At 52.0% G+C, this 26,670-nt stretch overlaps 1 protein-coding gene across 18 annotated transcripts in view; it reads left to right on the top strand.

Moving 5' to 3' along the window:
- ZNF618 (zinc finger protein 618) overlaps window positions 1-26,670 on the top strand; it is a 163,747-nt gene that overhangs the window by 97,664 nt on the left and 39,413 nt on the right. For 16 of the 18 annotated variants that reach the window (XM_036218249.1, XM_036218248.1, XM_016126267.2 and 13 more), the window contains exons 3-8: window positions 8,727-8,986; window positions 19,556-19,633; window positions 20,312-20,350; window positions 25,254-25,343; window positions 26,215-26,250; window positions 26,345-26,422. In XM_036218249.1, coding sequence (XP_036074142.1) covers window positions 8,727-8,986; window positions 19,556-19,633; window positions 20,312-20,350; window positions 25,254-25,343; window positions 26,215-26,250; window positions 26,345-26,422 — 581 coding nt within the window. The remainder of the gene's footprint in view (window positions 1-8,726; window positions 8,987-19,555; window positions 19,634-20,311; window positions 20,351-25,253; window positions 25,344-26,214; window positions 26,251-26,344; window positions 26,423-26,670) is intronic. The other 2 variants (XM_036218250.1, XM_036218247.1) reach the window with 1 other exon arrangement.

Genomic DNA, 26,670 nt, shown 5'->3' with positions numbered 1-26,670 from the left:
TGAAGCGTCGTGTCCGGGACGTCATAGCCACACGGTACGCTGAGGCTGCCCCTGCCTTTGGTCACCCTGTTATTTGTGTCATTTGAATCGTTGCCGTCATCACCACTGGCACCTCCTTCGTCCTGCTTACATCCGGTCATTTTCTTTTGTGTCCTTCAGCAGTCAGTAGCGGACAGCCTGCCAGAGGCCGGGCACAGAGAGGGCCACTGCAGACAGTGGTGCTCTTGCCTTCTGGAGGTCTCCCAGGCCATGTGGCATTAAGGGGGAGACTTAGAGCAGGTGCCCACTGGAAGCAGGGGGGACATTCCCAGAACCACTGGTGTGAGGCTGCAGGCTCCCTGAGACCTCAGCACCCTATCCATGCCCTGAGGGCCCAAGTCTGCTAATTTGTGATAAAACCACAACCCCAAATCCTCAAGAGTTGGTGTTTTGTAGTATCTATCACCTGATATACCTTAAACGCACATGTCGGTAATATCTCAGTACACGGGGAGGAAAAAAAAAGCTGGTGCCAGAGCATTACCAGGCTGCTGTAGTGTGGCATTTCAGGGAGTAGAGTATGTTACATTCGAGGACATTTCCATTGGAAGGGATAAAGGATAAGACTTTGACACTTAGGAATAAGCTTCATTTATTCAGCAAGTTGACTCCGGTCTTCAGTTCTGAATGTCACTTGAAGCAATTAAACCATCACCTGTTTTTTGAGGGGCGGGAGAGGATGGGGAGAGAAACCTAGAAGGCTGCACTGGCATTGACCTTTCCAGGGCTTGTGCCTCGTACCCTTAAATTGAACAGCTGCTTATTGATCACCTCCCACATGCCAGGCACTGCCGTGCGTGCTGAGATGAGACAGTGAACCTATGAGACAAAGTCCCCATCCTCTTGTGGCTCATGTTCTAGTTGGGGATACAGTTGAAGAGGATGAGAGGTAACAGGCATGTCAGTGAAACGTAAGGTGAATACTGAGCAGAACGCATAGAACAGGGAGTGGGGATACGGAATGTCGGAGGGCTTGGATCAGGCAGCCAGGACGTCTCCGCTCGCCCTGGGATGTTTGAATGAAGACCGGAAAGAGTGGAGAGCTCGCCATGGGGGAATCTGGGGAGGGGAAGAGTATTCCAGGCGGAGGAAAGAGCAGGTACAAAGGCCCAAGGCAGGAGCTTGCCTGCTTGCTCAGGGAGTAGCATGCAAACTGCTGTGGCCAGTGAGGAGAAGGAATGAGGGGACGTGTCAGCAGACGAGGCCAGTGGCTGCAGGGGGGTGAGGGGTTATGGAGAGCCACGAGGGTCGGGCGAGGAGTGTGGCTGTTAATCTGGGTGGGATGCGGAACCATGAGTGGATTTAGAGCTCAAGAGTGACATGACCTAGCTTATTTTCATAGTGTCGCTCTTGGCTGCTGTGTTGAACATTGATTTTGGGGTGTTGGGCAAAGGATGGAGCTGGAAGACTGGTTATGAGGGTATTACAAGACAAGGAAGAAAGGCAGCTTGGATGGGATGAGAGTGCTGGCCGTCGAGTGGTAAGGTGTGGTCAGGTTCTGGACATATTTTGAAGGTGGAATTTACAGGATTGCTGGTAGATTCAAGACAAGGATAATTCCAGGGTCTGGGCCTGAGGAGCTGGAGGGATGGAATTGCTACTTAACTGAAATGGAGAAGACTGTAGGTATTTGATTGTGGCATGTTGGACTGCAGGGTTTAGTGGGAAGAGCGCTGGGGTAGGAGTCAGAAGCTGTTTCTTGATTTGGGGTTCAGGGGCATGGCAGCGGCCCAGTTCGGGCCCAGTACATATGGGTGCCTGTTAAACATCCTGGTGGTTGTGTGAGGCAGGCAGCTGTTGGTGTAGGTTTGGAGTTCAGGGGGCAGATCCATGCTGGACATGGAGTTTGGGATTCATCTTCACGCAGTTAATATTTAAAATTATGAATCCAGGCGAGATCACTTAGGAAGTGAGTGTGGGTAAAAATAGAAGAGGTTCTAGAACTGATCCTTGGGGCATGTGGACGGATAAGGGGGGTAGACTGGTGAAGAGGAGTCAACAGAAGGTAGGGGAGTGTCCACCAGGTGGAAGGCCCACTGGCGAGCACAGAGCAGAGTGGGGAGAGAGTTGGATAGAAGGGAAAAAGGAGCTTGTCAAAATATGCCGATACAGGACGAGTTCAGTGAGGACCAAGAAGGGAAGGCAGGATGGAGGAGCACTGAGGTGGCAACAACCTCATTAGACTTAGGGAGCAGGGCCTCCCCCCCCCCCCCGCCTACATCTTTGAATAAATGAGAATCATTTGACTCAGATCATCGGTAGGTGGGCAGGTGGGTAGAGCCGAAGGACTTGGTCAGTGATCAACCTCTCTCTGTAGCAGGGTAAACATGGCCCCCGAAGTCATGACTGGGTGTGCGCTAATGTATTTCATGCCCCATGCATCCATGCATTCATGGAGAGTGTACTTAAGCTCAATTTGAGGCCCGTTAACCCTCATTCCTAATGAGTAGAGTCTTTTAATGAAGTTTTATTCTAGAGGGAGTTGACCAAGTCATTATTACATACTGTGATTAGAGATTTTTCCCTACCCTTCCCATTATTTCAGGTGGCTAAATAACCAGCATAAATAAGCAGTAGCCTTTGGAGGGGGCGGTGTGGGTCTCAGGCTGAGTCTTGAAGTGCAGGTTGAGTTGTCTGACTCCTGAGCACCTGGCATCATTTGGATTCTCCCTCCAACATGGCCAGAAATGGCATTGTCTTTGGGCCTTAGAGCCACTGATTCATTATTTAGTTGCATTGTCTCGAGCTGCAGAGTTTGGTGGGAATGGCTCCAGGATGGAAGTTGGAAGAATGATGTCCAGACCAAGCTTGTAGTTGGAAGTTGCGTGACCTCGGGCATGCCATTCACTCTGTGTCGACTGAGTCCCAGCTTTGCACCAGGCCTTGTGCACGAAGTAGGATGTGGACGTGAAGGAGGCCGTTGTCTGCTTTGGACACCACAGGGCTCTTATGTGCACCAGATGCGATGGGGTGGGTCTGAGCACTTGGAGAGCCGTTTGGTAAGACCCAGAGGAAGAGATTTGCTTCTGAAACCTCCCCTGGCAGGCTTTGCAGGCACACCGGACCAGCCAGGCGCAGTAACAGGGATGAGTTTGCGTGAAGCAAAAGAAAACAGAGGGCCGTGGAGGGCAGTAGTTTGCAAACTTAACCACTATGGAGCTATTTCTTCAAATTTCGTCTCATAAAGGATATTAGTTTCCACATAGCTGTTGTAACTAGTTACCACAAACTGGGTGGCTTGAAACAACAGAAGTTTGTTCTTTCATAGTTCTAGAGGCCAGAAGTCCAAAATCACGGTGTTGGCGGGGTCCCACTCCTCGAGGCTCTGGGGAGAATCCTCTCTGCCTCTTCCCACTTCGGGTGGCTGCAGCATTCCTTGACTTGTGGCCACATCACTTTCGTCTGCTTCTTTGATCATGGTGCTGTCGCCGCGCCTGCTGGATCATGCCGTCTTCTGTCTGTCCAAATAACCCATGCGTCTTTTATAAGGATTTCCCATTGCCTTTTAAGGCCCACCCAGATCATCTAGGATGATCTCACCTCAGGATCCTCAAATTAATCACACCTGCAAGGAGCCTTTTCCCAAATAGGTCTCATTCAAAGGTTCTGGGGACTAGGACGTGGTGGGGTGGGGGGCGCCATATACCCCACTACATCGAGAAAGAAGCCCCTATATATAATTTATTTATTTAGATGTGTTCGTGTACACACACGTGCACACATGTATATACACACTATATATGTATATATATACACACACTCGCACACACATCAGGCTGAAAGCAAAGCCGTGCAACTCAAAGGCAAAGAGTAGGGGTCTCTGAAGCCCTATTCAGCACCACCCTCCTTATTCAGGCCTCATGGGTGCTTTGAGGCCACTCCGGTGGAACTCCTAGGCCTTCAGGGAGCACACTTTGAGAACCACTGCCTTCGTGAAAGGCCAGGGCTCTTAGGGAATTCCTTGGGCGGGGACCCACTTGGTCTGGTTCCTCTCCCAGCATTCTGGCATGAGCAGTAGCCAGCGACCGCGAACGGTATGTACTCACTGAGATATATTCTTTTAGTGCCCGACTTTAGATTTTATGTTGAAGTGTGACTCGGGTTAAATATAAAATTCATAGCGTATCTCGAGCAACTATTTTCTAGTTATCTATATATAAATCTATTTTACAGCGACACAAATAGAATAGATTGTGGAGTGTCAGCATGTAGATGGATTCCGAGTGCTTTTCACTAATATACCTAATGATTCGTGCTGAGAATATCCAAGGGCTCCACTGTACATTTAAATGGATATAATTAAAATAATGAGCTCTATTTTAAAATATGATATATGAAAAAAAAATTCTTAAAGAAGTTAGAAGGAGCTGCACCACTAATTCAAAGTGATATAAGTACTTCTGCGATTCCATTGTTATTAGGACACCTAATTAAATGCAAAGCATCCGAGAAAAGCAACATTTGGGCTTGTAAATCTAAAGCGTGAAGCCAGGGAAGAGTAGTTGCCTGTGTCCTTGGCGCAGCAGGGGCTCAGGGGCGGTACATTTAAGAGAATGGATGTCGTGTGCCATTGTGCCCGTGAGCGAGAGGATGGCTCCCAGAGTAAGCGTCACCTGTGCAAGGCAGAAGGGACATTCAGAGAGAGGGCATGACACCATCTCGAGGGAGCAGGGAAGGCTTCCCAGAGGTGGGGACGTCATCCTCAAATCGGCGGCCGCCATCCCTGGAAATCCACCCGGTGCCAGCTCCCCGGCTCCTCTCCCACCCCTGCCCTGGCAACAGTCATGGTCCCCCTTTAACAGACAAGGAAACCGAGGCTCAAGGGAGTCTTGCCCAAGGTCACAGGGTGCACAGACCCCCCCAGCCTTTCTCACTCTCAACAGCTGCTCCCACCCACCAGGACATTACGCCAGTTGTGAGGTCCTTGAGAGCAGGAAGGGACACGGGGCTGTTCAGATGGCATAGCCAGGCGCTCAAAGGATGCAGGCTGAGCTGCAGAGCGAAGGCAGTGAAGAGAGAGGGTGAGGGTATTCTGGGCAGGGCCCGTTCTGTCCCCTCCCCTCCCCTTCCTGTGGCCTCAGCTGTGGGAACAATGGCAGGTTAGACACCTCCACTCCAGTGGGCCCCTGTGCTGGCCTGGGCAGCACATCTGCCCTGTGCTTAGGGAGGCCAGGGTGGGACCAGCAAGCGCCGGGCCAGGGACAGTCCTCAGCTGCCTGCCTGCCCGGCACCCCGCCCACCCCCAGACCTGTGGGCCGCATTCTTCCTGGGTTGGCAGTGAGGGCTGGACACCATCTCTGTGCCTAGTAAACCTCAGCGCCAGCAGGACTGGCTGGTCTTTAGTACCCATGTGGTCTCAGCTAGAGAATGGGAATTTCAGCCACTTATGTCACCAGTTTTTACAAGCATGATCTTCTCTATGAGCCACTTTAGACAAGGTCCTAAATTTGCATGTTTGCATTTGATCCTCACAAGCCCTTTTGACCAGTTGCAGGGGTCCCCACTTCATAATGTAGAAACAGGCTCAGAGAGGGTCAGGGGCTCGCTCAGGGTCACCGACTGGGAAGTGTTATGGAGTTGGAATTTGTGCTCCTGTCGGTCGCCCGCCACAGCCCCTGTACTAAAGTCTGCCCCATGTGAGACCCTCTCCCTGCATCCTGTGCTTACCTCCCTCCCCCACCACCCCATAAGACTGTAGCCACCTACGGAACATTTCCCCTGAGGCCACTGCCCTAGGTCCCTGGCAGACATTGCCTTGTCTCCGCATCACAACACCGAGGGGTAGGTGCTGTGTGTACCCATCGTATGGGTGTGGAGACTGAGATTCAGAGTCAGGGCGAGTGTGTGTGTGAAGTCCCTTACTGGGGAACCCACAACTCAAGAGGGGCAGTGCCGGGATGAGGCCCTGGGATGATTGGACTTCAAACCCTGGTGCTCTTTCCATCTCACTTTGTCACATCCCATTCTTGCCGGGCTGTCGGCCAGCCTGCGCCTCGGTGCCAGGGAGCTCCCCACCCACAGCACTTCCTTCCTGTTGCTGGCTGGCTGGCAGGAATAGTCTCCTTCCTCAAAGGCATAGCTGTTCCCTGGTAACGCCTCAGACCTGGTGGTCCCGGGGTCTCTACGAACTCAGCCTTTTTTTTTTGCTGGGATAGCGAAGGTCTGCCTCCCCTCTCAGGAGGGTGCCAGACCTTAGCAGGGGGGCCCTAGCTTCAGATATTGCTGTGGAGGCAGCAGCAGCCAGAAAAGCGAGGAGCCTCCCATCTTCCTGTGTACTAGCACCTTGGTTCTGACTCTCTTCTGGGCGCCGAAGGTCAAGAGTGGGTGGCATGGGGTTGTCGTGGGTGCGGGCGGGCAGGCTTCTCTCTCCCAGTCTAGGTGATCACCGCTAAGAGCCAGGATGCCTGCATCAAATCTTAATTCCACTTTTTTGTACCCACCGGACTTTGGACAGGTTATTTCACTTGGCATTGCCTCAGTTTCCTCATCTGTAAAATGGAGATAATACCAGAACGTACCTCACAGGGTTGTTAGCTGAGGATGAGAGGAGCCGGTGTGTTGAAACAGTGCCTGGCACATGGGGAACTCTATTTAAATGTTTCTTAAATAAATAAAGGAAATGAATGTTGAGGCGATTTAATCATCTAGTTTTACGTTTCCTGCTGAGGAGAAGGGCCTAAGGTCAGACAGTGTCTGGTGGCCCTTATATGGCAGGCACACTAGGAGGAGGCGTCGCTGGGCCCACTGGGTGCTGGAGATGCTCTTAACAGTTTGTCCTTATTAATAATCGTGATGGTAACTGTGTCCTGAGAGCTGTTATAGGACAGGCACTGTGCTAATTGCTTTTCAAGCATTAGTTGATTGAAATCCATGTAAAAACCCTGTTAGCTTTATTTTGCAGATGCAAAAACTAAAACCGAGCGGTTAGATAGCTGGCTCAAGTCACATAGGAAGGAAGTGGTTGACTCGACAGCCCTTGCTGCTGGCTGGTATCTCCCCAGCCTACCTTTTCACTCCTATCCTGTCCATCTGAGTCCTGGCCTCTGTATTAGTCAGCTCAGGCTGCCAGGACAAAATACCGCAGACTGGGTATTTTCTCACAGTTCTGGAGGCTAGAAGTGTGAGATCAGGGTGCCAGCATAGTTGGGTTCTGGTGAGGACCCTGCTCCTGGCTTGTACCCAGCCACCCTCTCTCTGTGTCCTCATGGGGTAGGGACAGAGTAAGAGAGAGGGCTCTCCTTCTAAGGCCACAGTCCTTTCAGAACTGGGCCCCCACCCCTGCTTATGACCTTATGTAACCTTAATTACCTCCAAAGACTTTATCTCCGGAGACAGTCATATTGGGTATTAAGTCTTCACCATATGAGTTGGGACACAGTTCAATCTATAGAACCTCCCCAGTGGCCTCTCTCTGCCCCCTGAGAGAGAGCTGAGAGCTTGGAGGGACAGCAGATGTGATAAAACCCATGCTCTTGGGGTAGATGGAGCTGAAGCCCAGAGAGAAGGGTCTTGTCCAAAGTCATACAAACAAATAGATTGTGAATCTAGGATCAGAACCCAGGTCCCTGCCTCCCGGCCGGGGCGCCTCCACTGTGCTTCATTCAGTTGGTGTGCCAGTGGGACTCACCTGAGCGGGCCTCACCTGAGCGGGCCTTGAGGCTGGGCCCTGGAGGTCACAGCACAGATGCTTCTCTGGAGTGGTGGAGAAGCCTAGACATGGCCAGGACAGCAGCCCTAGGCCTAGAATATAATTTGATTTCCCAGTTTGTGCATGTCTTGGCTTTCCCACCTCAGAAACCGGAGTAATCCCCTGCCAGAAGGGTGAAGGGGCCCTTACGGTAATTCAGGAGTGGGTGGCAGGAACCTGGCCTCATGCCTTGACCTACCCCCAGTCTTGCGTGTGGCCCTGGGCAAGCCACAGCTCCGCTCCAGGCCCCAATGTCCGCATGCCCTGCCCATCTCAGTATCAAGCTCTGTCTTCTGTTATTTGAAGAGCCACCTAGAAGCCAACATGTTGGGGCCAAGTGTTGGCTCCAGGACATCGCAAACAAGTGAGCCTTTTGGCTTGTAGTCTCCCCGTCTGTAAAGCTGGAGCAGGGATGAGCTTGGATGAGATCTCTAGGCCTCCTGCCAAGGAGCCAAGGGAGCAGCACCAGACAGCTTTGCACACACTAAACCACTTCAACTCTCGCTGCTCCACGTGCAGATGGAGGACTAGCAGGACCGGCCTCAATGGGCGCTCGATAGAATGCAGAATCTCAGGCCGAACCCCACACCTGCTGAACCACAATCTGCACTTTACCACTATTCTCAGCTGATTCATGTGCACACTGAAGCCTGAGAAGAACTGAGTTCAACAAGCCAGGGCTCCCTTGTCGGTCTCTTACGACTCTAGTTACGGAAATTACTGGGCATATTTAGACCTCTTTAGACCCCAGTTTCCCCATCTGTAAAATTCGTGGAGTTGGAGCCAGACCAGCCTTTGTTTTTAAACTGTGTTCCTCGGAACCCCAGGATTCCTTGGAGAACCCTCAGGGGCACCCATGAGCTGTGTGCTTCAAGGTGAGGTTCATGTGAGAGGTGGGTCTGTAGCTAAACAGTTTACAACCCCCTGGGCTGGTGGGCTCGCAGGTAGGTCTGGGAGTGCATACGGGGTCCACGCTGAACAGACTCCTCTCTTTTCCCAGGGAGCGCTTGAAGCGCAGCCAGAAGATCACCAAGGTGGAGGGGTCAGAGCCCGTGCCGGCCGAGGCCTCGCTGAGTGCCGAGCAGGGAACGATGACGGAGGTGAAGGTGAAGACGGAGGTGCCTGACGACTACATCCAGGAGGTGATCTGGCAGGGCGAGGCCAAGGAGGAGAAGAAGGCAGTCGGCAAGGACGGGACCGGCGAAGTGCCCGCCGAGATCTGCGTGGTGATCGGCGGCGTCCGCAACCAGCAGACCCTCGGTGAGCGAGCGCCCGTCCGAGAGGGTCGGGGCTGGGCCCGGGCCCAGAGTCCTGGGAAGAAGAGACCGGGCTGTCAGTTTCTCTCTGGCTGAGAGCCTTCAGTGGCTGCCCTCTGCCCTCCGGGAGAGATTAGGCTCCTTAGACTTGGCTTTGCCTCCACCGTCCTGGTCTAAAGCTCTTCTATCTGATGAGGCAAAACCCTACTCACCCTTTAAGACTTTGTTCAAGTCAGATGCATGGAACTGTGGCAGGCCTGGCGAGTCCCTCATGCCATGGGACCCCATGCCCCAGGTAGACCTAGCATAGCTCATGTCACCTGGTGTCCCACTTGCCTGTCTATATTTCTTCTTCCTTGCCTTGACTGGGGACTCCTGGGAGCAGCTCCCAGTGCAGGTCCTGTTCAGTGGCAGACTGGCATCTTCCCTTGCCTCTTCTGGTCTGGGCAAGGCTCAGAATAGTTCTGTGAAAACGAGCTTCTTAGAAATCATCTCCCCCCTCACTTTCCAGCAGGAGCCAGGGGATACCCCTCACGGGCTGCCTGCGCTCCTGCCAGGTTCACAAATTTAAATGCCCACATGGCCCAGCAAGATGTGTTTATTTAGTGTAAGGAGAGATGAGCCAGACAAGCAGGTGGTGGGGAGCGTGTCCAGCTGGAGAGCCCACGCCTCACGTACAGAGGGGGGTAACTACGTGGGGAGACCAGCTCAGCATGGCCAGCTTTCCGGACTCACCACACGCCGAAAATGAGAATTTTGATGTGAATTCTTTTGGCTTTAAACGTTGGCGACTAATTCGACTTCTGAAATCTGCCAAACAGAACATCTGTGGATCAGAGTCATTCTGTGGGCCAGAAGTTTGCAACCCCTGGTTTGTAAAATAAAGTCCATATGCCTCCCTCTGCCCAGCACTGAGGCCTTGCCTACTTTGGACCCAGACTTCCGTTTTCATCCATGTCCTCCTCCTCGTTTTCTGTGCTTAGTTTGTTCTCGGAAGTGTTGCCACCTCCCTCTCTCTGTCTCTTCTTTCTGGTCCAGCTCTAACCTCTTCCCGGCTTCTGGGTGCACATCCCCTGTGTGTCGCATGTAGGGTCCTGTGGGGAAGTTCCTCTGTGTCTGTTTCCCCAAGTTTAGATTCAAGACCTGTTGCCTTTTCTTCCTACCTTCCGGGAATCGGCCTCAAACTCCATTTCCCAGCTGCCCAGCTGTTCCTCTGCTGGTTGTGGCCACCGTCAGCCCCACCTGGGTCGTCGTGGCATCCTGCTAGGAGCCATGCCTTTTGTGTCTCCCTGCCCTCGCCTGCCTTCCTCTCTGGCTACAGGGGGCCTTGGTGAAAACAGAAAACTGACCGTGTCGTTCTCTGCTTATAAACTTGAGATCCCCTGCTGTGTCTAGGATCGAAGCCGTAGCATCAAGAACCTCTATAACCTGGGCCTTTTAGCCCCATTTCTTATTTCTCATCTTCCCGGACTGTTCATTCCAGGACAGTCTTCTCTGCAGCATTTCCTGTCCTTTGCTCACGCTCTTCCCTCTCCCTGGTATGCCTTTGCTCATTTCTACATGCCCAAATCTAACCTGTTCATCAAGGCCAACTCCAATACCAACTCCTCCCAGAAGCCTTCCTGATCTCTTCTGGTCAGAAGGGGTCCGTTTCTACCCTGCTTCTCACTGGGGCACTTCCCATTATCTACTGTCCTGTCTGTGCCTGTCTCTGCCATGAGATTGGCGCTCCAGGACCTGTCAGATCTATGTCCCTGTTCTCTCCATTCCCATCCCACAATACCTGGCGAGGTAATGACTTTTGAGTTAGTGTTGGCATTGGTCATGTAACTGTCAGGATGGGGCTAGGTTATGCCACAGTAACAAAGATCCTAGAAGTAAAAAGAGATCCGGTAGCTCAACACCACAATAGTTTATTTCTAAGTCATACTACATGTCCATTGTGGGCCATGGGGCATTTAGGGACTCCACTCTGCTCTGGACCCAGGCCAAAAGCAGCCATTATATGGAGTGCTGCCATGCATGTGACAAAGGAAAAGAAAGCTCTGGAACGATTCACACTGGCAATTACCTGCTGTAACCCAGAAGTGAGAGGTGTTAATTCCATACAATCATTGGCCAAAACTAGTCATGTGGCCCACTCAACCTCAAGGAGGCTGGGAAATGCCATCCTAGCATATAACAGAAGGGGGGTGAACCAGAAATAGTTGGTGAAGAGCACGAGTGACTTAGCCCAGTGGCGAATGAGAGAAGACCCCTTTCCGGGGCCTGTGTTTGACCTCCATCCATCAGTATTCTCTCCAAGGCTGGGGACTTTTAGCCACTAGTGGATGTGTTAGTTAACCAAGGAGAAGACATATCCTTGCTCACTTGGGGGGTGGGGTATGATTTAAGACTCACTGGACCCAGTAGCTATTTACAGCCTTCATCAGGAGATACCCAGAAGGGTACTTGAATTTGAATCTTGGGATGGAGCCGGCAGTTTAGATTCAGCAGAAAAAGCCTGGATCAGCCATGCCAGGGAAACGTCGGCAGTCCTCCCCGGGCCAGCTGCCTGCACAGTGAGAGGCCCCAGGGCCCTTGGCCTTGTGCCAGCCCCCACACTGCTTTCCAGCTCAGCTGCTACTCAGGAGCAGGGTCCTTAGCCTCTATGTTCCTTAGTGTCCTCTTCTGTTAAATGAAGCATGCGCCCTGTCCTGGCTACCTGAGGGGTACGGGACTCAAAAGGAGCAGTGGAAGGGAAGACCGTGTTAGGACGAGCTCGGTTTCTTGGACTGGGAGTGAATCCAGGCTCTGACTGAGTAGCTGTCGTACCTTGAAGCTACTCGACTCCCTTGCGCTTCACTTTGCACAATCGTATGTTCATGGGGTTATGTGAGGGTTCAGTCAAGATAATGTGTATAAAGAACTCAACACTGCGCTTAGTAAACAGTCCTAGTATTAATATAAAGTACCTCTTCAGGGACAAAGAATGGTAATATGTGTGCTTTTTCCGCCAATTTTAAGAAATAAGGCAGTGTGATGTAGAGAAAAGTTGGGTGGAGAAGAAGTTCGGCACTGGCCGAGGTGTCTATCCCCAGACGTGGGTCCCCGTGGGGCCTTGGTTTTCTCATCTGCGAACTCGACAGAGTTGTCCAGTTCCCAGCGTTCCTTCTGTACCACCTCCCTAGAATTCTAGAACTTTGAGGAGCTTGCGAAATTTGTGAAGAACCTGTCGGTAGACCCTTGCGAGAAAAGGGTAAAAGCCACAGGGATGAGTTAGAAGTGGAAACAGCATTTTGGAGCCTGCGCCAGACAGGCCCAGGGCACCCCCTGTTGGTCCCGTCAGCTTGTCTCACGCCTACTCAGGCTGACCCTCCTCTTTCAGGGTGTAGTTTCCACCAAGGTCCGGGCTTAAAGCAATCTATCTGGCTTGGCCTCAGCACCGGGCAAGAAAAGCATTTAACAAGAAAATAGGAAGAAAAAAAAAAATCAATGTTAGAATTGAACCTTTTGAACTCATCTAATCACAAGATGGCAAGTGGATTTTATCTTGTGGGCCAAGTCCAGGTAATAGCTGCTAGCTGGTCGGAGACTGTGTCGAAGCTTCGAAAGTGCGGTGTGATTGATTATCGATGTTTACGATGGATGTGGAAATGGGCAGTGGGCCTACACACACATGCTGTAGATCGACACCCCTCTAGAAGGCCGAGCGAAGGCCTGCAGAGAGGAAGAGAGTTGCCCCGAGTCACACAGCAGGCCAGTGACATTTTCTTCCACTTTATGCAGGCTCCCCGCTCCGCCTCACAGCAGCTCTCTCACAGCTTCCGGAAGTAACACAAGGAGGGGACGCCCTCCCAGGGATCTGGCCGGGGGCGCAATGCCAGTTAGGGCCATCCCCTTAAATGAGCTTGTGCTGCAGTGTTCCTCTGTGCCCTGGTGACCAGGCGTCAGGGAGTTGACACGTCCCCGAGGCACTTGGCAGGGGAGCGCGGGCTTCTACAGAGCCGAGGCCTCTCGAGTGCCACGCTCAGGGCTCAGAGCGAGCCCTGTCGCTGAATAGAATAGCAGTCCTGTTTGGTCACCCAGTGCTGCGCCGTGAGGGGACCTCCCGTTTGCCTTTTCTCTGAGCTCCATCCCCCTTTTCCCCTGCCACATCCTCACGAGCCTTTTAACAGGCATCAGACAAACAGTGTTCCCAATGACACAAACATTATCTGAGGCACTTCCCATGGAGGAGCCCGGGTCATGGGCACGTGGATGGCGTTTGGCAGCCTCTCAGGCTGGGAGAGTCGGGAGGGACATCAGTGCTCAGGAGGCTGGCTGCCAAACTTGCAGTAGTTGCCGCTACCTCCCTGCTGCCCAGAAATTCCTTGTTCTGGGAAAGGGTGTCCCTCAGTCTTAGAAAGAACGTCACTGCTGTTGGAGCCAGTGTGGGGTTTGGGGGCAAGACCTTGAGCTTCCTTATTTAAAGCAGGGAGAGCAGAGATCATACGGACTGTGACAACTTTGTTGGATAAACTGAAAGTTAGTTAACAGCTGCCTTTTCTCTCCAGACAAGCTGCCTGCAGAAGTTTGCATAGCAGCCCCAAGGAATGGCAGGACCACCGAGGTTTCGGGAGCTCCTCCCGAGTGATGAGTGCTAAACACAAGGTGTGACCGTGGACCTGCTCCCCAGGGTCACGTCCATGTCAGCTTTGCTAATTAGCATTACTAATTAATCACTGCACGCACTCCTAACAGTGTGCCTCAAGCCTTCTTAACACAGGACACCAAAAAGTCACTGTCAGTCAGCCGGAATCGAAAAGTCTGACATGAAAACCTGCTTGCTTCTCCTTTTCCTAGGTGACGAAGACAAGGCAAGCTGAGTTCACCTCAGTTAGGACATGCAGCCCACAGACTACTTTCTGGTTCCTAGAGATAAGAACGCCCAGGTCCCATCACGGTGGTCAAAATACACTATCAAGCAGTGGGCGCTCTACCTTGTGCTGTGAAACCAGTGGTCCTTAGTCCAAGGAGGTTACGTGTGAGGGAGCTCAGGGAAGAGTCTCAGGCGCCTGGAGACTTGGTGGCCCAAGGCTTCCCCGGTGGTGGTCAAGGACCCAGATGATGGGTGCGGACCAACAGGTTATTTCCAGAGAGTTGACTCTCAGTGTGGGGAGGGGCGTCATGGAAGAGCTAAGGGCTGTTTGTCCTGAGGATGGGGAAGAAGAGGGTAGGGGCCGTGGGATGGGGAGATGATGGAATCTAAGTATTCACAACTTAGAGTATTTTTGTGGGAGGGGATGGGGTGGACACATTCCAGATAGCTCCAAGCAATATGGGGAGGTTACCAGGAGGGATTTCAGCTCACTAACAGGAAAGACTTTATGATTATGGGAACTATAACTGGATATAAGCCTGTGAGGGTGTGAGTTCCTGTCCTGGAGATGGGTGAGCAGAGAGGGTCACTCACTGGTCTGGGTGCAGGAAGGAGAGTCAGGGATCAAGCTGGGTGACCAGATCCTCCAAGGATGTTTCTAGGCAGTGAACTTTGAGCACCGAGGGGTGGAGGCATTTCCACACACACGCAGGGTTGCCCTGGGAGGAGGGGCAGGAAAAGGAGGGGGAGGGGCTCGGCCACATCTCCAGAAGGAGCAGCAGAAGAGCAGACAGCCATTCAGGCAAGGCCACGCGGGTTTTGGTTTGTGACAAACCCAATAGCGAAGGTGCCAGGTCCCCTTCATAGTGCCAGCTGATAGTTTCCTGTTTCAGTAGGTTGTTGGCAGGGCTCGGTGCCTGAGCCTGCCAGAAGCAACACTGAGCTCTCCGCTGCAGCTACTTGGAAAGGAGGGGATTGGCTGCCCTCCCAGGCATGTCCTGTCTCTGCTGATGACTCTTCATCCGGAGGTCCAAAGTGGAACGGGAGTCCCCGCTGGAGGGCCCCCATTGGCAAAGGCCCGTGGGCTGTAAGCTAAAGGATCCAGGGTCTGCCCTGCTGTAGGGCCTTGGATGGTCCCCTTAACTTCTCTGAGCCATACTCCCTTAATCTATTAGTATATAATAAAATCTGCCTATCTTTCCAGTAGGATTATTGGGGGCAGAGTGAAGTGATAGATGTGAAATTGTTTTTAAGGGGAGGGACAAAAATACAAACCATATAACCATGGGTATTAGGTGAAGCCTTGGACGTGGACATCCGGGGTTACCTTCGGAGTGATAGCAACCTGAAAGACCAGTGGGTTCACAGATTTTTTGTTCAGTACCTCCCAAAAGAATTTTGAGAAACTAGATTCTCTTTCACATTTTTGAGTTGACATCTAACATTTTAATCCAAAGTTTAAGTACTTGCAAAGGATATAATTCTTGAGTATTATGTTAAAAAAAAAATGTGGCATTTTGGAAATAAAACTGTGAACCACTCTTTTAAATGGATCCAAGATAATCCAAACGCCACTGCTGTTTGGTATCTGCCATCATCCATTTAAGAAATGTATGAACAGGAGTGTCTTTAACAGTCAGAAATTTTACAACTTTCCTTTTTCTCCTTGAATTCATATTTCCAGTCCATTGCCCTCACAGGATTTTTATCCTCACGTAATATATGTTTTATGCTTGAGAGTCTTTTATTGATGACTGTTCACACTCATCTCCCACAACAAGATGTACGTAAATTGAAATAGGAATTTCTGAAAAATTTGTTGGGATCGTAAAGCTCTACATTTTGAAACATTTTTTTTCCTTCAGATTGAGTTATTACTTTCATACAATTTGCCAAAAACAAATTTAGAGAAATAGTAAATGTACAGGTAAAAAAACATACCGAAAAAGCACCTTTTAATGAAATGGATGGGGCTTTATTTCTTTTTCAATTGGCTCATGTTTCTGTGAATTAATATTTCTTAGATGTTGAATGAGACAAGATTCAGCATTAATTTCATTTCTGTTTTTCAGTTTGTATAAGTGTAAGTGCTTAGAAAGCTTGATCACATAAATAAGGAGCCAGGGAGGGGTGGAGTTTTATATTAACAGTGTCAGTTCTTTCCAATCCAAGTTGTCTGCCAAAAACCCCACAAGGGTCTCTCATCAGACATTATTTTCAGTGGTCTCTCCACGGACAATTCCATTAGATCTTCAATTTTGTTGAGAGGAAAGATGTGGAAAACGTTCGATTCACAAAAGAAATTGTTCCCGGTCAGTAGATCCCTCCACCCACTTTCCAAGTCCAACACCACTGTGTCCAGTCATGTCTTTGCTTGGATCCCCCAGATGGTCATCCGGCATGGAGGGTACCATGTGGATTAGGTGGATGAAAGAATTGTCTTGTTTGTAATGTGGGAGAAGGGCGAAGGTGAGAGGAGAGGCGGAAAGGAGAACCAGCTGAGTGGGGCCTCCCTGCCTGCTGCCATGTTCTGTCATGTCGATTTTAGGAAGAATACTTTTGGAAGTTGGTGATCGGGGATTGTTTTAAAACTGCCTGTGCTCACATATCCCCATGGGATTTGTACTCTACTTGGAAGACCCTGGTTTGAAGGACATTTGGTCTGAGTCCAAGCCCCAGAGAGCCTCAGGAAACCCACTCTCAACTTAACCCACAACTTAACCTCACCAGGTCCTCTGTCTCCAAGAGGCCGTGGGCCCAGCTCCTGTTGCATCCTAGAACCAAGCGGGCTGGATGCTCCTCAGTGTTTGAGCTGTAAACAGTGGCCGCTGTGATGCTCTGGACTAAACACAGGACTGCCTGTTGTAAGGAGTCATCTCTCTTTCCCCTCCCCACCTTGCATTTTTCTTCCCTTCTTCTCCTGCTCTCAATTTCTCCCTTGTTGGATTTCATGTATCCCGAAAGGTATCTAAGCTTATGTGGAACTAGCTAGGTGCAAATGATAAAGGTGAGGATTGCTGCTCATGTTCCTTGTCCTTAGAAGACAGCTTCCTCTGCCTCAGTCTTCAAGACCTCACTTTTCCATGGCTTTGGGAACTAGACCCACCTGGCCTCTCTGGTCTGTCCAGGGCTCTCAGGAAGGGAGCTAAGCCAGGTTCTCTGTCAAGTGATGATGGGACATGCTGGACAGGCGCTGTCAATCAGTACCTGTGGATTCTTGTTGTGTCACTAGTGACAACAGGACCAGGGAGAGGAAAAGGCTTGGTCCTGTGTGCTAGAGTGCCCTGGCAACTCTCCCTGGCTCTTGACAGGGGACTCTGTGAGCCCTGTGATGGTACCAGACATGGTAGGGGGTTCTGTTGCCTGTCAGTGTTAGAATGAGCCCACATTTGAAGGAGACTCACAGCTCCCTTGTCCTCTGGAGGTGACCTGGCATGGGCTTTGAACCCAATTCCTCACAAACCAATAACCAAGTAGCCCCAGCCTTGGACCACGCGGCCCGTAGAACTTTCAAGCTTATTTTTGCAGTGGGTATTGATTTGTCCCAACCACCTGAGGACATTTGGGAAGGTAGAGGACAAGATTGAGCCCTGGCCGTACTTGGTAAACAGTAAACATTAACAGGCACTGTCTCTTCTTGGAGCTCTCTCAGAGGCTGATCGGGTGGTAGGTACACAATTGGCCCTGGATTGAGAGGCCTGGGCAATCTCTAGCTCACTGTGTCTTCCCTTCGATCTTTACTTTTCTTATCTGAAAAATGAGGATAATAATCACCTTCTTCTATGCACTTGTGAAGATGGACTGAGCTGATGTGTGAGAAGCCCCTGAGTCTGGACCCCACTCCCACCAGATGGCTGTGTGACATGGGCAGGTTGCCACACATCTGGCCAGCTTCTGCTTCCTCACCTGTGCAGGGGTCAGAGGTCAGGCTTCTGCATGGACATCAGTGAGACTCAAATGAAATGAGTTACAGCACCTGGTACTTAGTATGGACTAACGATTGCAGAGGACGGAAAGGTAGTTGGGGAACCCAGCGGAGTGAGCAAGTGTGCTGGGCTGGGAATCAGGCAGCTGGGATAGGGACCGTCTCAGCCGAGAGTCCCTGAGAAAGCCCTTTAGCATCCCACTGTACCAGACTGGGATAATTGGGTCATCATTACTCAGTGACAGATGAATAGCACAGCAGGACACCATGAATTTATTGAACCCCTGCTGTGTGCCAATCACAGGACTAAAGGCACAGAAATCCACAATCTGATCTTTGCCCTCCATGTATTTATAACCTTCCCTGTGAGACAAGACACATATGAAATCGCTGGGTCACAGACTGCTAGGCTGCACACTGGTGTCAGGATGGCAGTGTTCCCTCGAGTGACCCACAGTCGAAAGGTGGCAATGCCACCTGTATGCCAGCTGACTTCAGTGTTGTATCTCATTAACCCTGACCTCGGTCATGGGGTGTAGGAATCTTAGTCCTGTTTGTTCTTCTGCCTTAATCCAGTACCTGGAATTCACCCTTGGTAAACGGGTCTCTGCCCCCAGGCGAGACCAAAGGCAGCAGGAGTGGGAGGAAACTGAGGCCCAGCCTGCAAGTGGTAGAGCTGAGACTCCATCGAAGCCAGTGGTTCTCAGACCTGGTTGCTGGGCATCAGAATCCCCTGAGGACCCTTTCAAAAAGGCAGATTCGTAGGCCTCTAGCCCCATTAGCACATTGAGCCTGGAGTAGAGCCAGGACCTCTGTATTTGTGCTGGCTCCCTGGCCATTCTGTTAGGAAGGACGGGCCTGGGCCCAGGCGGTGTCAGGCTTATGTGAGGGGCGGGCAGGGCCTCTCCTCCTGAGGCCCCTCGTGGGCTCTGCTTGGCTTCCTGCTGTGGGCCTTTGCCCCGTGCTCTGCATGTTGGGCTCCACCTGAGACCTGTCGGAAATGCCCAGTGGGAACTCGGCTGTTTCAGTCTACCTGAGGGCCCGGCAGAGGGCCGGGGCAGGTGTTTACACCATGTTGGTGTCCGCACACCTGAGGGAACAGGGCAGCACCTCAGCAGACGGGGGCGGTGCTGTCCTTGTCAGGCACATCTGTAGTAGGCCTGGGCACTTCCTGCGGCAGTGTAAGGCCACCCCGTGATGCAGGTACTTTTTAGCCCCATTTTACAGATGAGCAGACTGAGGCTTCCGTACACCTAAAGAAATCACCACAGTCACGCTGCTTGCTGGTAAGTGGCAGAACAGGAACAGGGACCCAGAGGTGTCTGATTCGAAACCTGCCCCTCTTAACTTCTGTCCCATCCTGGCAAGGAGGAACGGTAGCTAGAAATTACTCTAATGCACTCAAGTGATGATTTCCTCACATGGATGCAGTTTATTCCTTATTGCGAAAGAACACGTTTACATCTATCTCCTTTTTCCTCAAGGAACAAGTATGAGTTACCTAAGGAAATTACCTTTTCCGTTTTATGGATATGGAAACAGGCTCAGAGTTGTCAAGTGGCTCGTCCAAGGTCATTCAGAAAGTTGAGGCAAACCTGGTACTAGACCTAGGCTTCCTGACTTCAATTTCAGCTCTATTTCCTCTGGTGCTTGCTGCCTCTTTGCTTGCTGGGGACAAGACAGCCGTTGGAAGGGCCTTGCCTCCTTGACACAGAGTTTGCAGTCCCTGGAGGCATCACAGCGGGTCCTAGGGCCTTGTGGCTACGTGCATTGGATGCTGGCTGACTGGTCCCTTTCCTGTTTTCTAGGGTCCTATGAGTGTGGAATCTGTGGCAAGAAGTACAAGTATTACAACTGTTTCCAGACCCACGTGCGGGCACACCGAGGTGAGCACTGCATCCCGAGGGCAGAGTTCAGGGGCCAGGCCTCCACGTTCTCCGCCAGTCTCTCCACCTGGGCCCCTCGTGGGTGATCTCAGAGGCCCTCAGAGCCTCAGTCTTCTCCTTCTTTCTACAGTGGGAGGGGGACTGAGGAGGAGAGGAGAAGCCTTTTCTACTTGGGAGAGCACACAGGGGTCAGGGACAGCCGGACATGCCACCAGACTTAGGCTGCCAGTATCCCCTGCCTGTTCTGCATAGGCCTACTTCCTCCCAGGATGCTTCAGTGCTGCTCAGTGTCATTGACCCCTGCAGGGAAGGTGCTCATGTGTCATCTTGTGTGCTCCTGTGACAGCCCTAGAGTGAGGAGGGCAGGGTGACTGTCTTCATTTTGAACATGAGGGCATGGGGGGAGGGGCTGTGGGGACAGGAGAGTTTGGTCCTAACCCACCCTGACCCTGGCAGGTCGGGAGGAAGGATGCCGGGTCAGGGCCTGACTGACAGTGGGGGCCACGGGGAAGGACGAAGGCCAGTTCCCTGCATCTGGGTGGGGGGAGAGAGTGTCCCTGGGCACATGGTCCTGGGTCCCCTGGCCACTGGCTGCCCCTCTCTCATTCTTTGGCACCAGCCCTGCCCTTGGTTCCGTGTACTCAGTACCTTCTCATTCTCTTTCTCTCTCTGTTACAGACACTGAAGCCACCTCAGGAGAGGGAGCCTCCCAAGGCAGTGAGTATTTTCCCCTCCTCGTGGGCTTCGGGGGGCCGAGAGGGCCAGGGGTGGAAGGTGGAGACACTTTTATCCGTCACCCCTACGAGCGCATCACGTGGCCTCTGGGACACACGTTGCTGTGGTCCAGGCTTTGGGGCCCAAGGGTTCGTAGGAAATTGTGACAGTACTTCAGAGCAGCTTTTCCAGAAGCGTGTTCTGTGACACACTCATCCTGGGGGAGCTCTTAGGTGATCTGTTGTTGAAGGTTCTCAGGTGACATAACATGGGGAGACCTTGAGTTCTGCCACAGTGGGCATGTTTTCACTGTAGACTTCTCAGGGCCCTTCATTGGTACAGAAGCATGTGCTTCTCCAAGAGGGGTCCAGCGTCTGCGGTTTCCTCTGTGTTTTAACCCCCACTCATGGGTCTGGGGCTCCATAGGCAGTGTTTGGGAACTCCACCTTCAGAGAGTTGTCTCATGAGCACCCATGGGCACCAGTTGCTGGGGTGAGGTATCCCAGAGCCTGCGGCGTGCCGGGTCTTGACAGCTGGGGACAGTGTTCTGCTTTGCCACTCATAGGCCCTGCTTGCCTCCTCTCCAGTTCTAAACCCACGGGCCAGCCGGATGGGTATAGGCTGGGGTAGAACCTCCCCCAGACCCAACAAACCTGAGTTCTAGAACCCAGCAGCTCCCTTCCCAGGTGTGTCCCCAACAGAAATGTGTGCCCATGTCCACCAAAAGACGTGAACTGGAATGTTCTTAGCAGCACTGTTTGTAACAACCCAATCTAGAAACCACCTCAGTTCCCAGTGCCAGCTGAAGGCATAAGTTATGGCGTGTTCACACGGAGGACCACAGGACAGCAGTGAGACGGAAAGGCCTCGGGCTGCACCCAGCACCGTGGATTACCCACAGAGACTGTTAGCAAAGGAAGTGCCTCCTCTAAGATCTGTGTAATAGGAGACACTAATGCATGCTGGAGGAGTCAGAATCCTGGTCACCTTTGGGAAGGGGCTTCTAGGTTCTGATATTCAAGCTGGATGTTGGTGACACAGGTGTTTTTGGTTTACAAAAATTGAACAGGCTGAGTGCTTAGGATTTGTACCCTTTCTGTATCAGGGGTCAGCAGACTTTTTCGTTGGGGGCCGTCGAGTATCCATGTTAGATGTCGCAAGCCAGACATTTCTGTCACAACTGTTCACTCTGCCATGAAGCACGAACACAGCTAGAGAGAGATGGAAATGTCTTTCTTACCAAAACAGATAGTGGCAGGCCACAGATTGTCACTAGTGTTTCTACATGTTTGTTATACCACCTTAAAAAGGTTCTTAAAATATAATTAAACAGGACCCCTCCCCAAATCCAAACTAAAGCGTTTCACAGAGGTGCCCGGGGCTAACACAAGACCTTAAATGGGCTGGATCCTAACAGCATTTCTTCCAAGGCACTTTTCCTTCCTCTCTCTCTGTTTGGATTCTTAAACCATGTGAGAGTCACAGGGGTCTGAGGCTACTCCTCCGTTTTCTAGAGGAGACTCTGAGGCTCCTATTGGTTGACACCTGTGGAGGGCCCAAGGCTGGCAGGAGGCGAAAAAGCCTGCCCCTTCTCCCCAGTCCCCACCTTGCCCTGGCCTGGCCCCGGCTCCTTCTACCTCAATAGCTCCCTTCTCTTCTAGCTTCCATGGTCTGCCTGTGGTAAGCCGCCCATTTAAAGAACTTCCTTGTTTATCTTTCCTTCCTTGGGTATTCTGGGCCCCCGGCCTCTCCAGCAGCCCCTCAATGATGCGTCGTGCTCTGTCTTGCTTCCGTTGTTCCCGGAGGCTTGCTGGTGGTTCAAGACTCTCCAGCCAGTGGTATTTTTAGTCCTTCCATCACGTTTTCTGTCCTCCCTGTGGAATTTTCTCCCCATGGCCAATATGCGTTATTTTATTCCCAGTCCTCCACCCCTGCCCTGACCCAGGCCAGCAGTGCCAGCTCAGAAGGATTGGGGTCTTCACACCTTAGCCTCGTTTCCGAATCCTGGCTATGGAGTCCTGGAACCTAACAGGTCTCCTTGAGAATAGCAAGTCCGGCCTACTCATTTTGCAGATGAGGAAACTGAGTCCCAGAGAGAAGTCATACGACTTGTTAGGGGTGGAAGTGGACGTAGAAACCAGGTCTCATGCCTTTAATTCGGGAATTTCTCATCTATTTGTTAGGAAAATCGTGCAGTTATACATAGAGGCATCTATTCACTTACCCATCTCTCAACTAAGAAAATAAAAGATTAACTCCACGTCCAGTTCTCTCGCTACTGTCACCTCGATTCCCTTTGCAAAACAGTAATGTCAGCTAACATTTACCAAGCATTTATTGTATGTCAGGCATTGTGCTCCTTTAGGTATTACAACTCTGGGAGATGAAGGACCACCGTTCCCATTTTACAGATGAAACTGCGGGGCAGAGGTTAAGGACTGTGTCTGATGTCAGTCACACTTGTAAGCAGTAGGCTTGGGTTTGAGCCTGACTCCAGAGCCTGCTCCTCAGACAGATTAGTGGTGGCGTTCTCGGAGACACTGAGCTCTCGTGGGGTTCCAGAACCGTGGTTTCACTGACAAAAAAAAAAAAAAAACCATTTTGCGTTTTTTCTCTTTGGAGATAGTGTTCCTGTCCTGGCCCCTCCTGCGTTTGGTCAGTCCAGCATTGTGGTTGCCATCCATGTTGAAGAGAGGGGGGTAGGGGGTGCGGTGTTCGACAGAGCAGGGTGATGGCACTTCTAGATGACAGAAACTGGGGGTCACGTTTTATTGGAGGAGATAGCTGTGGCCTGGCTGGTAGGAGAAGCTGTGTGGGCAGAGACAGGGCGAGTGGGTGGGCAGCGTGGAGGGTGACCGGCACTGGGCAGTACGGGTGAGGAATTTTAGGAGCAGAGCCCTGTCTGGAACCAGGTGGCCTGAACTTCTCCACCTCTGTTCCCCAGGTGTCCAGCACCAAGAAAAGATTATGGTCCGGATGAGACAGGATGGGGGAGGTTGTTGTCTAACCTGGATTGCCAGCCATGGAAAAGGATGAAGCCTGAGCCAGGCTTGGAATCCTGGAACCACCAGTCTGGGAGAGGCCCCAGGAGTCAGCTCATCTGCTACGTGCCCCTCCCCTCAAATTAAGAGGGCGGGGAAGGGAAGCTGAATCCTGAGGTGGGGTTGGCACTAGCCAGCAGGGCAAGACCAGGCCCCTCCTCCCCACCACTCACTCCATGGCTGGGTCAGGCGCAACAATAGGGCCTGGTAGGGTGGTGGCACACCTGCACCTAGCCCGACCCCCACACCCTCAGCGTGTCTGCATGTGCTAAGGCTGTGTGTGCCTCACTCAGTGACCAGACAGTCTCCGTGGCCCTGGCATCTGCCAAGGCACTTTCAGAGACTGCAGGTATGGTGGAAGAGTTAGGGGCTGAGGCAGGGAGATGGCTAATGTCATTTGTGTCCAAGTTCAGCTCCATAGGGGGGCCCGAAACCTTCCCGCAGAATTGCCTGGCTTTGCATGCCACCTTGGGATGGAGGGGTCTCATCAGACTTCTATCATGGATCCTGTATTTGGGTCTGAGGAGCAGAAGAGGGAGGGACCAGAGGGCTGGTACCCTAGCCTGGGAGTAGAGAGGGTGGGTTATCCAGACAGAGAAGGGCCATGTGCCCTGACTCAGCCATGACTTGAAGTTAAGTGATTGAATTCTGGCTGTTTCCTGCCCCACTGTGCAGCCTGAGCAAGTCGCCCAGTCTCCTGGTGCTGGGCATCCTCAGGAGGATGAGGTGGCAGGGCCATCTCTGCATCAGCCCAAGCAATGCACGCATGAGGTTTGTGCTAGCACAGATGTTAGTGTGTTGCTGGTGTGGCGAGGGTAATGTACTGTGTGAGTCTAGCTTCAGACTTTGGATAGACCTAGGGGATCATCCAAACTCAGGCCCTGTATTCATTATCTATTGCCATGTAACACGTTTCCTTAAAACTTAAAGACCGAAAGCAACAAACAGTGATTATTTCACTGTTTCCGTGGTCAGAATCTGGATGTGGCTTCACCGGGTTCCCTGTCTCTGGGTCTCCCTAGAGGCTGTAGTCAAGGTGTCAGCCGGGCTGTGACCTCATTTTAAGGCTCAGCCAGGGCAAGAGCTGCTTCCACAATCACTCATGTGGTAGTTAGCAGGATGAATGGGTCCTTCTCAAGCTCTTGGACTAAGAGTTTCAGTTCCCCACTGGCTGTTCACTGGAGGCTGCCACGTGGCTTACACATGGCAGCTAGCAAGATCGAGATGGTATGAGCAAGATGAAAGTCATGGTCTTTTGTGACCTAATCTCAGAAATGACATCCCATGACTTTATTGCATCCCATGACTTTAGAAGCAGCTCAGCCTCCAGGGGAAGGGATTGCACAAAGTGTGAATGCCACGGGGCCAGGGTCATTGTGAACCATTTCCAAAGCTGCCTGCCGTGGGCCCTCCCAGCTGTGGGGCTTGGGGCAGGTCCCTTCTGATCCTCAGTTTCCCTGGGTGTGAATTAAGTCCTTATTCCTCCCGCAGTTGCAAGGACTGATGGAAGAAGTGCAGGGGAAGCGCCTGGCCTGGCACCTTGCACACCCAGCACCAGGGAGTGGTAGCTACAGTGATCGTTAATGTCGTGTAACTTCACGAAGGGAGGTGGGGCCAGGCCCTTAGGGGCTCATCTCACACAGCATAGGATTGGGGGTTGATCTGAAAGTCACTTCAGGGCTCCCTGGTCTCCTTGTGTAGAGGACTCTTAACAGCCCAAGAACTGATTCTCCATGGGGTCACCAGTTGGGGCCATTCTGGGCTAGTCCTTTCTTTTGTTCTCGAGGCAGATGAGCTGGCCCCAAAAACTCTACCCCAAGCTACCGAAGCCCTGGTAACCACGTGTGTCTTTCCATCCCCCACAGACAATTTCAGGTACACGTGTGACATCTGCGGGAAGAAGTACAAATACTACAGCTGTTTCCAAGAGCACCGAGACTTGCATGCAGTGGATGGTGAGTCAGGCCCCTCACTCCTTGGGAGTGGAGTCACGTAAAGAGACCCTCCAACCCCGGGCTGCTTATCAGCCCCACCCAGCGGAAGGTCATTAGCAACCAGACCACGATGGGAATGACCAATCCCTGAGGGTCCTGGGGGAGTAAAGGTCCCCATCATATTCCATATATACTTCTAATTAGGGTAACCCATGTGAAATTGCTGGTTTTGTGGATCAGAATTATCAGTTGAATACCCACAATTTCATATCGATTCATTACACAATTTTATATTGAGTATTCACATACTCTGGTGAAATTAAACCAGTTTTTAAAAAACGAACGATGGCATTTTAGCATCTTAGATTGTAGAGTTAGAAATTAGAACAATAAATTTAGGTAATTTGTTTTTAGACTCTTAAGAATCCTAGAAATAGGGTCTTGGACCTGGGACGGATCTTGGGGGCTCCTTCTCCAGCCCCACTTCCTAGGCCTGTCTTAAGCTCTGACAGCCAGGCCCACCACTTACTGCTGCTGGCTCATCCCTCCTCTCACCTCTGTCCTCCCGATTTCTCGTTTTTCTCCTGCCCCAGCCCCTCCGGTGTGGCAGAAACAGGGCAGACAGCATACACCTGCCCCAGGGGTGGGCTCATGCTGTGGGAGGGGAAGGAATGGAGGCTCACTCAGGCTATGTCCTGGTCGGGATGCACCCTCCTCGGGCCCTGGTTTTCTGGGTCATCGGTGCTGGCAGGACAGCTCTCGTCGGCCCCAAAGGCAAGCTCGCTTGGACAGAGGCTGGGAGCAGTGGGCAGAGGCAGCTGCGGGCAGGGACTAACAGGGCTCCTGTTTGCTTCTTTTCCTTCTGCTGCTGCTGCCTCCCGCCCGGGCGCAGTGTTTAGTGTGGAAGGGGCCCCCGAGAATCGGGCAGGTAAGTGCTCGCTGGCTGCTCACCTCCCCTGTCCCCCGGCTGGGTTCCCGAGACCTGGTTACCGGAGTGCTAAGGGCCATGTGTTCTCCTGCAGACCCCTTCGACCAAGGTGTCGTGGCCACTGAAGAGGTGAAGGAGGAACCCCCGGAACCATTCCAGAAAATCGGGCCAAGTATGCGGGCCTCTCCCTGGGGCAAGGGCTGGGTTGGGGGACTGGTGGGGGCTGTCTAAGGGCAGCAAGGCGAATTCTGCCGCTCGAAGAGTGGCACCGCTCCTCCCGCATCAGCGTCGCTGGCCGGTGAGCCGCTGGCCTCTTTGTACCTCACTTTGCCCACCCGACAGTGGATCAGTCTTGTTAGGACTTTAGCTTTTGAGAAGCAGCAGGACAACATAGGGTCAAGGTCAAGGCAGTGTGAATCA

The sequence above is a fragment of the Rousettus aegyptiacus genome, unplaced genomic scaffold, assembly GCF_014176215.1.
Source record: "Rousettus aegyptiacus isolate mRouAeg1 unplaced genomic scaffold, mRouAeg1.p scaffold_m13_p_3, whole genome shotgun sequence".
Taxonomy (NCBI): domain Eukaryota; kingdom Metazoa; phylum Chordata; class Mammalia; order Chiroptera; family Pteropodidae; genus Rousettus; species Rousettus aegyptiacus.
Note: the sequence above shows the minus strand (reverse complement) of the source record. Positions and strands in the feature narration are given on the sequence as shown.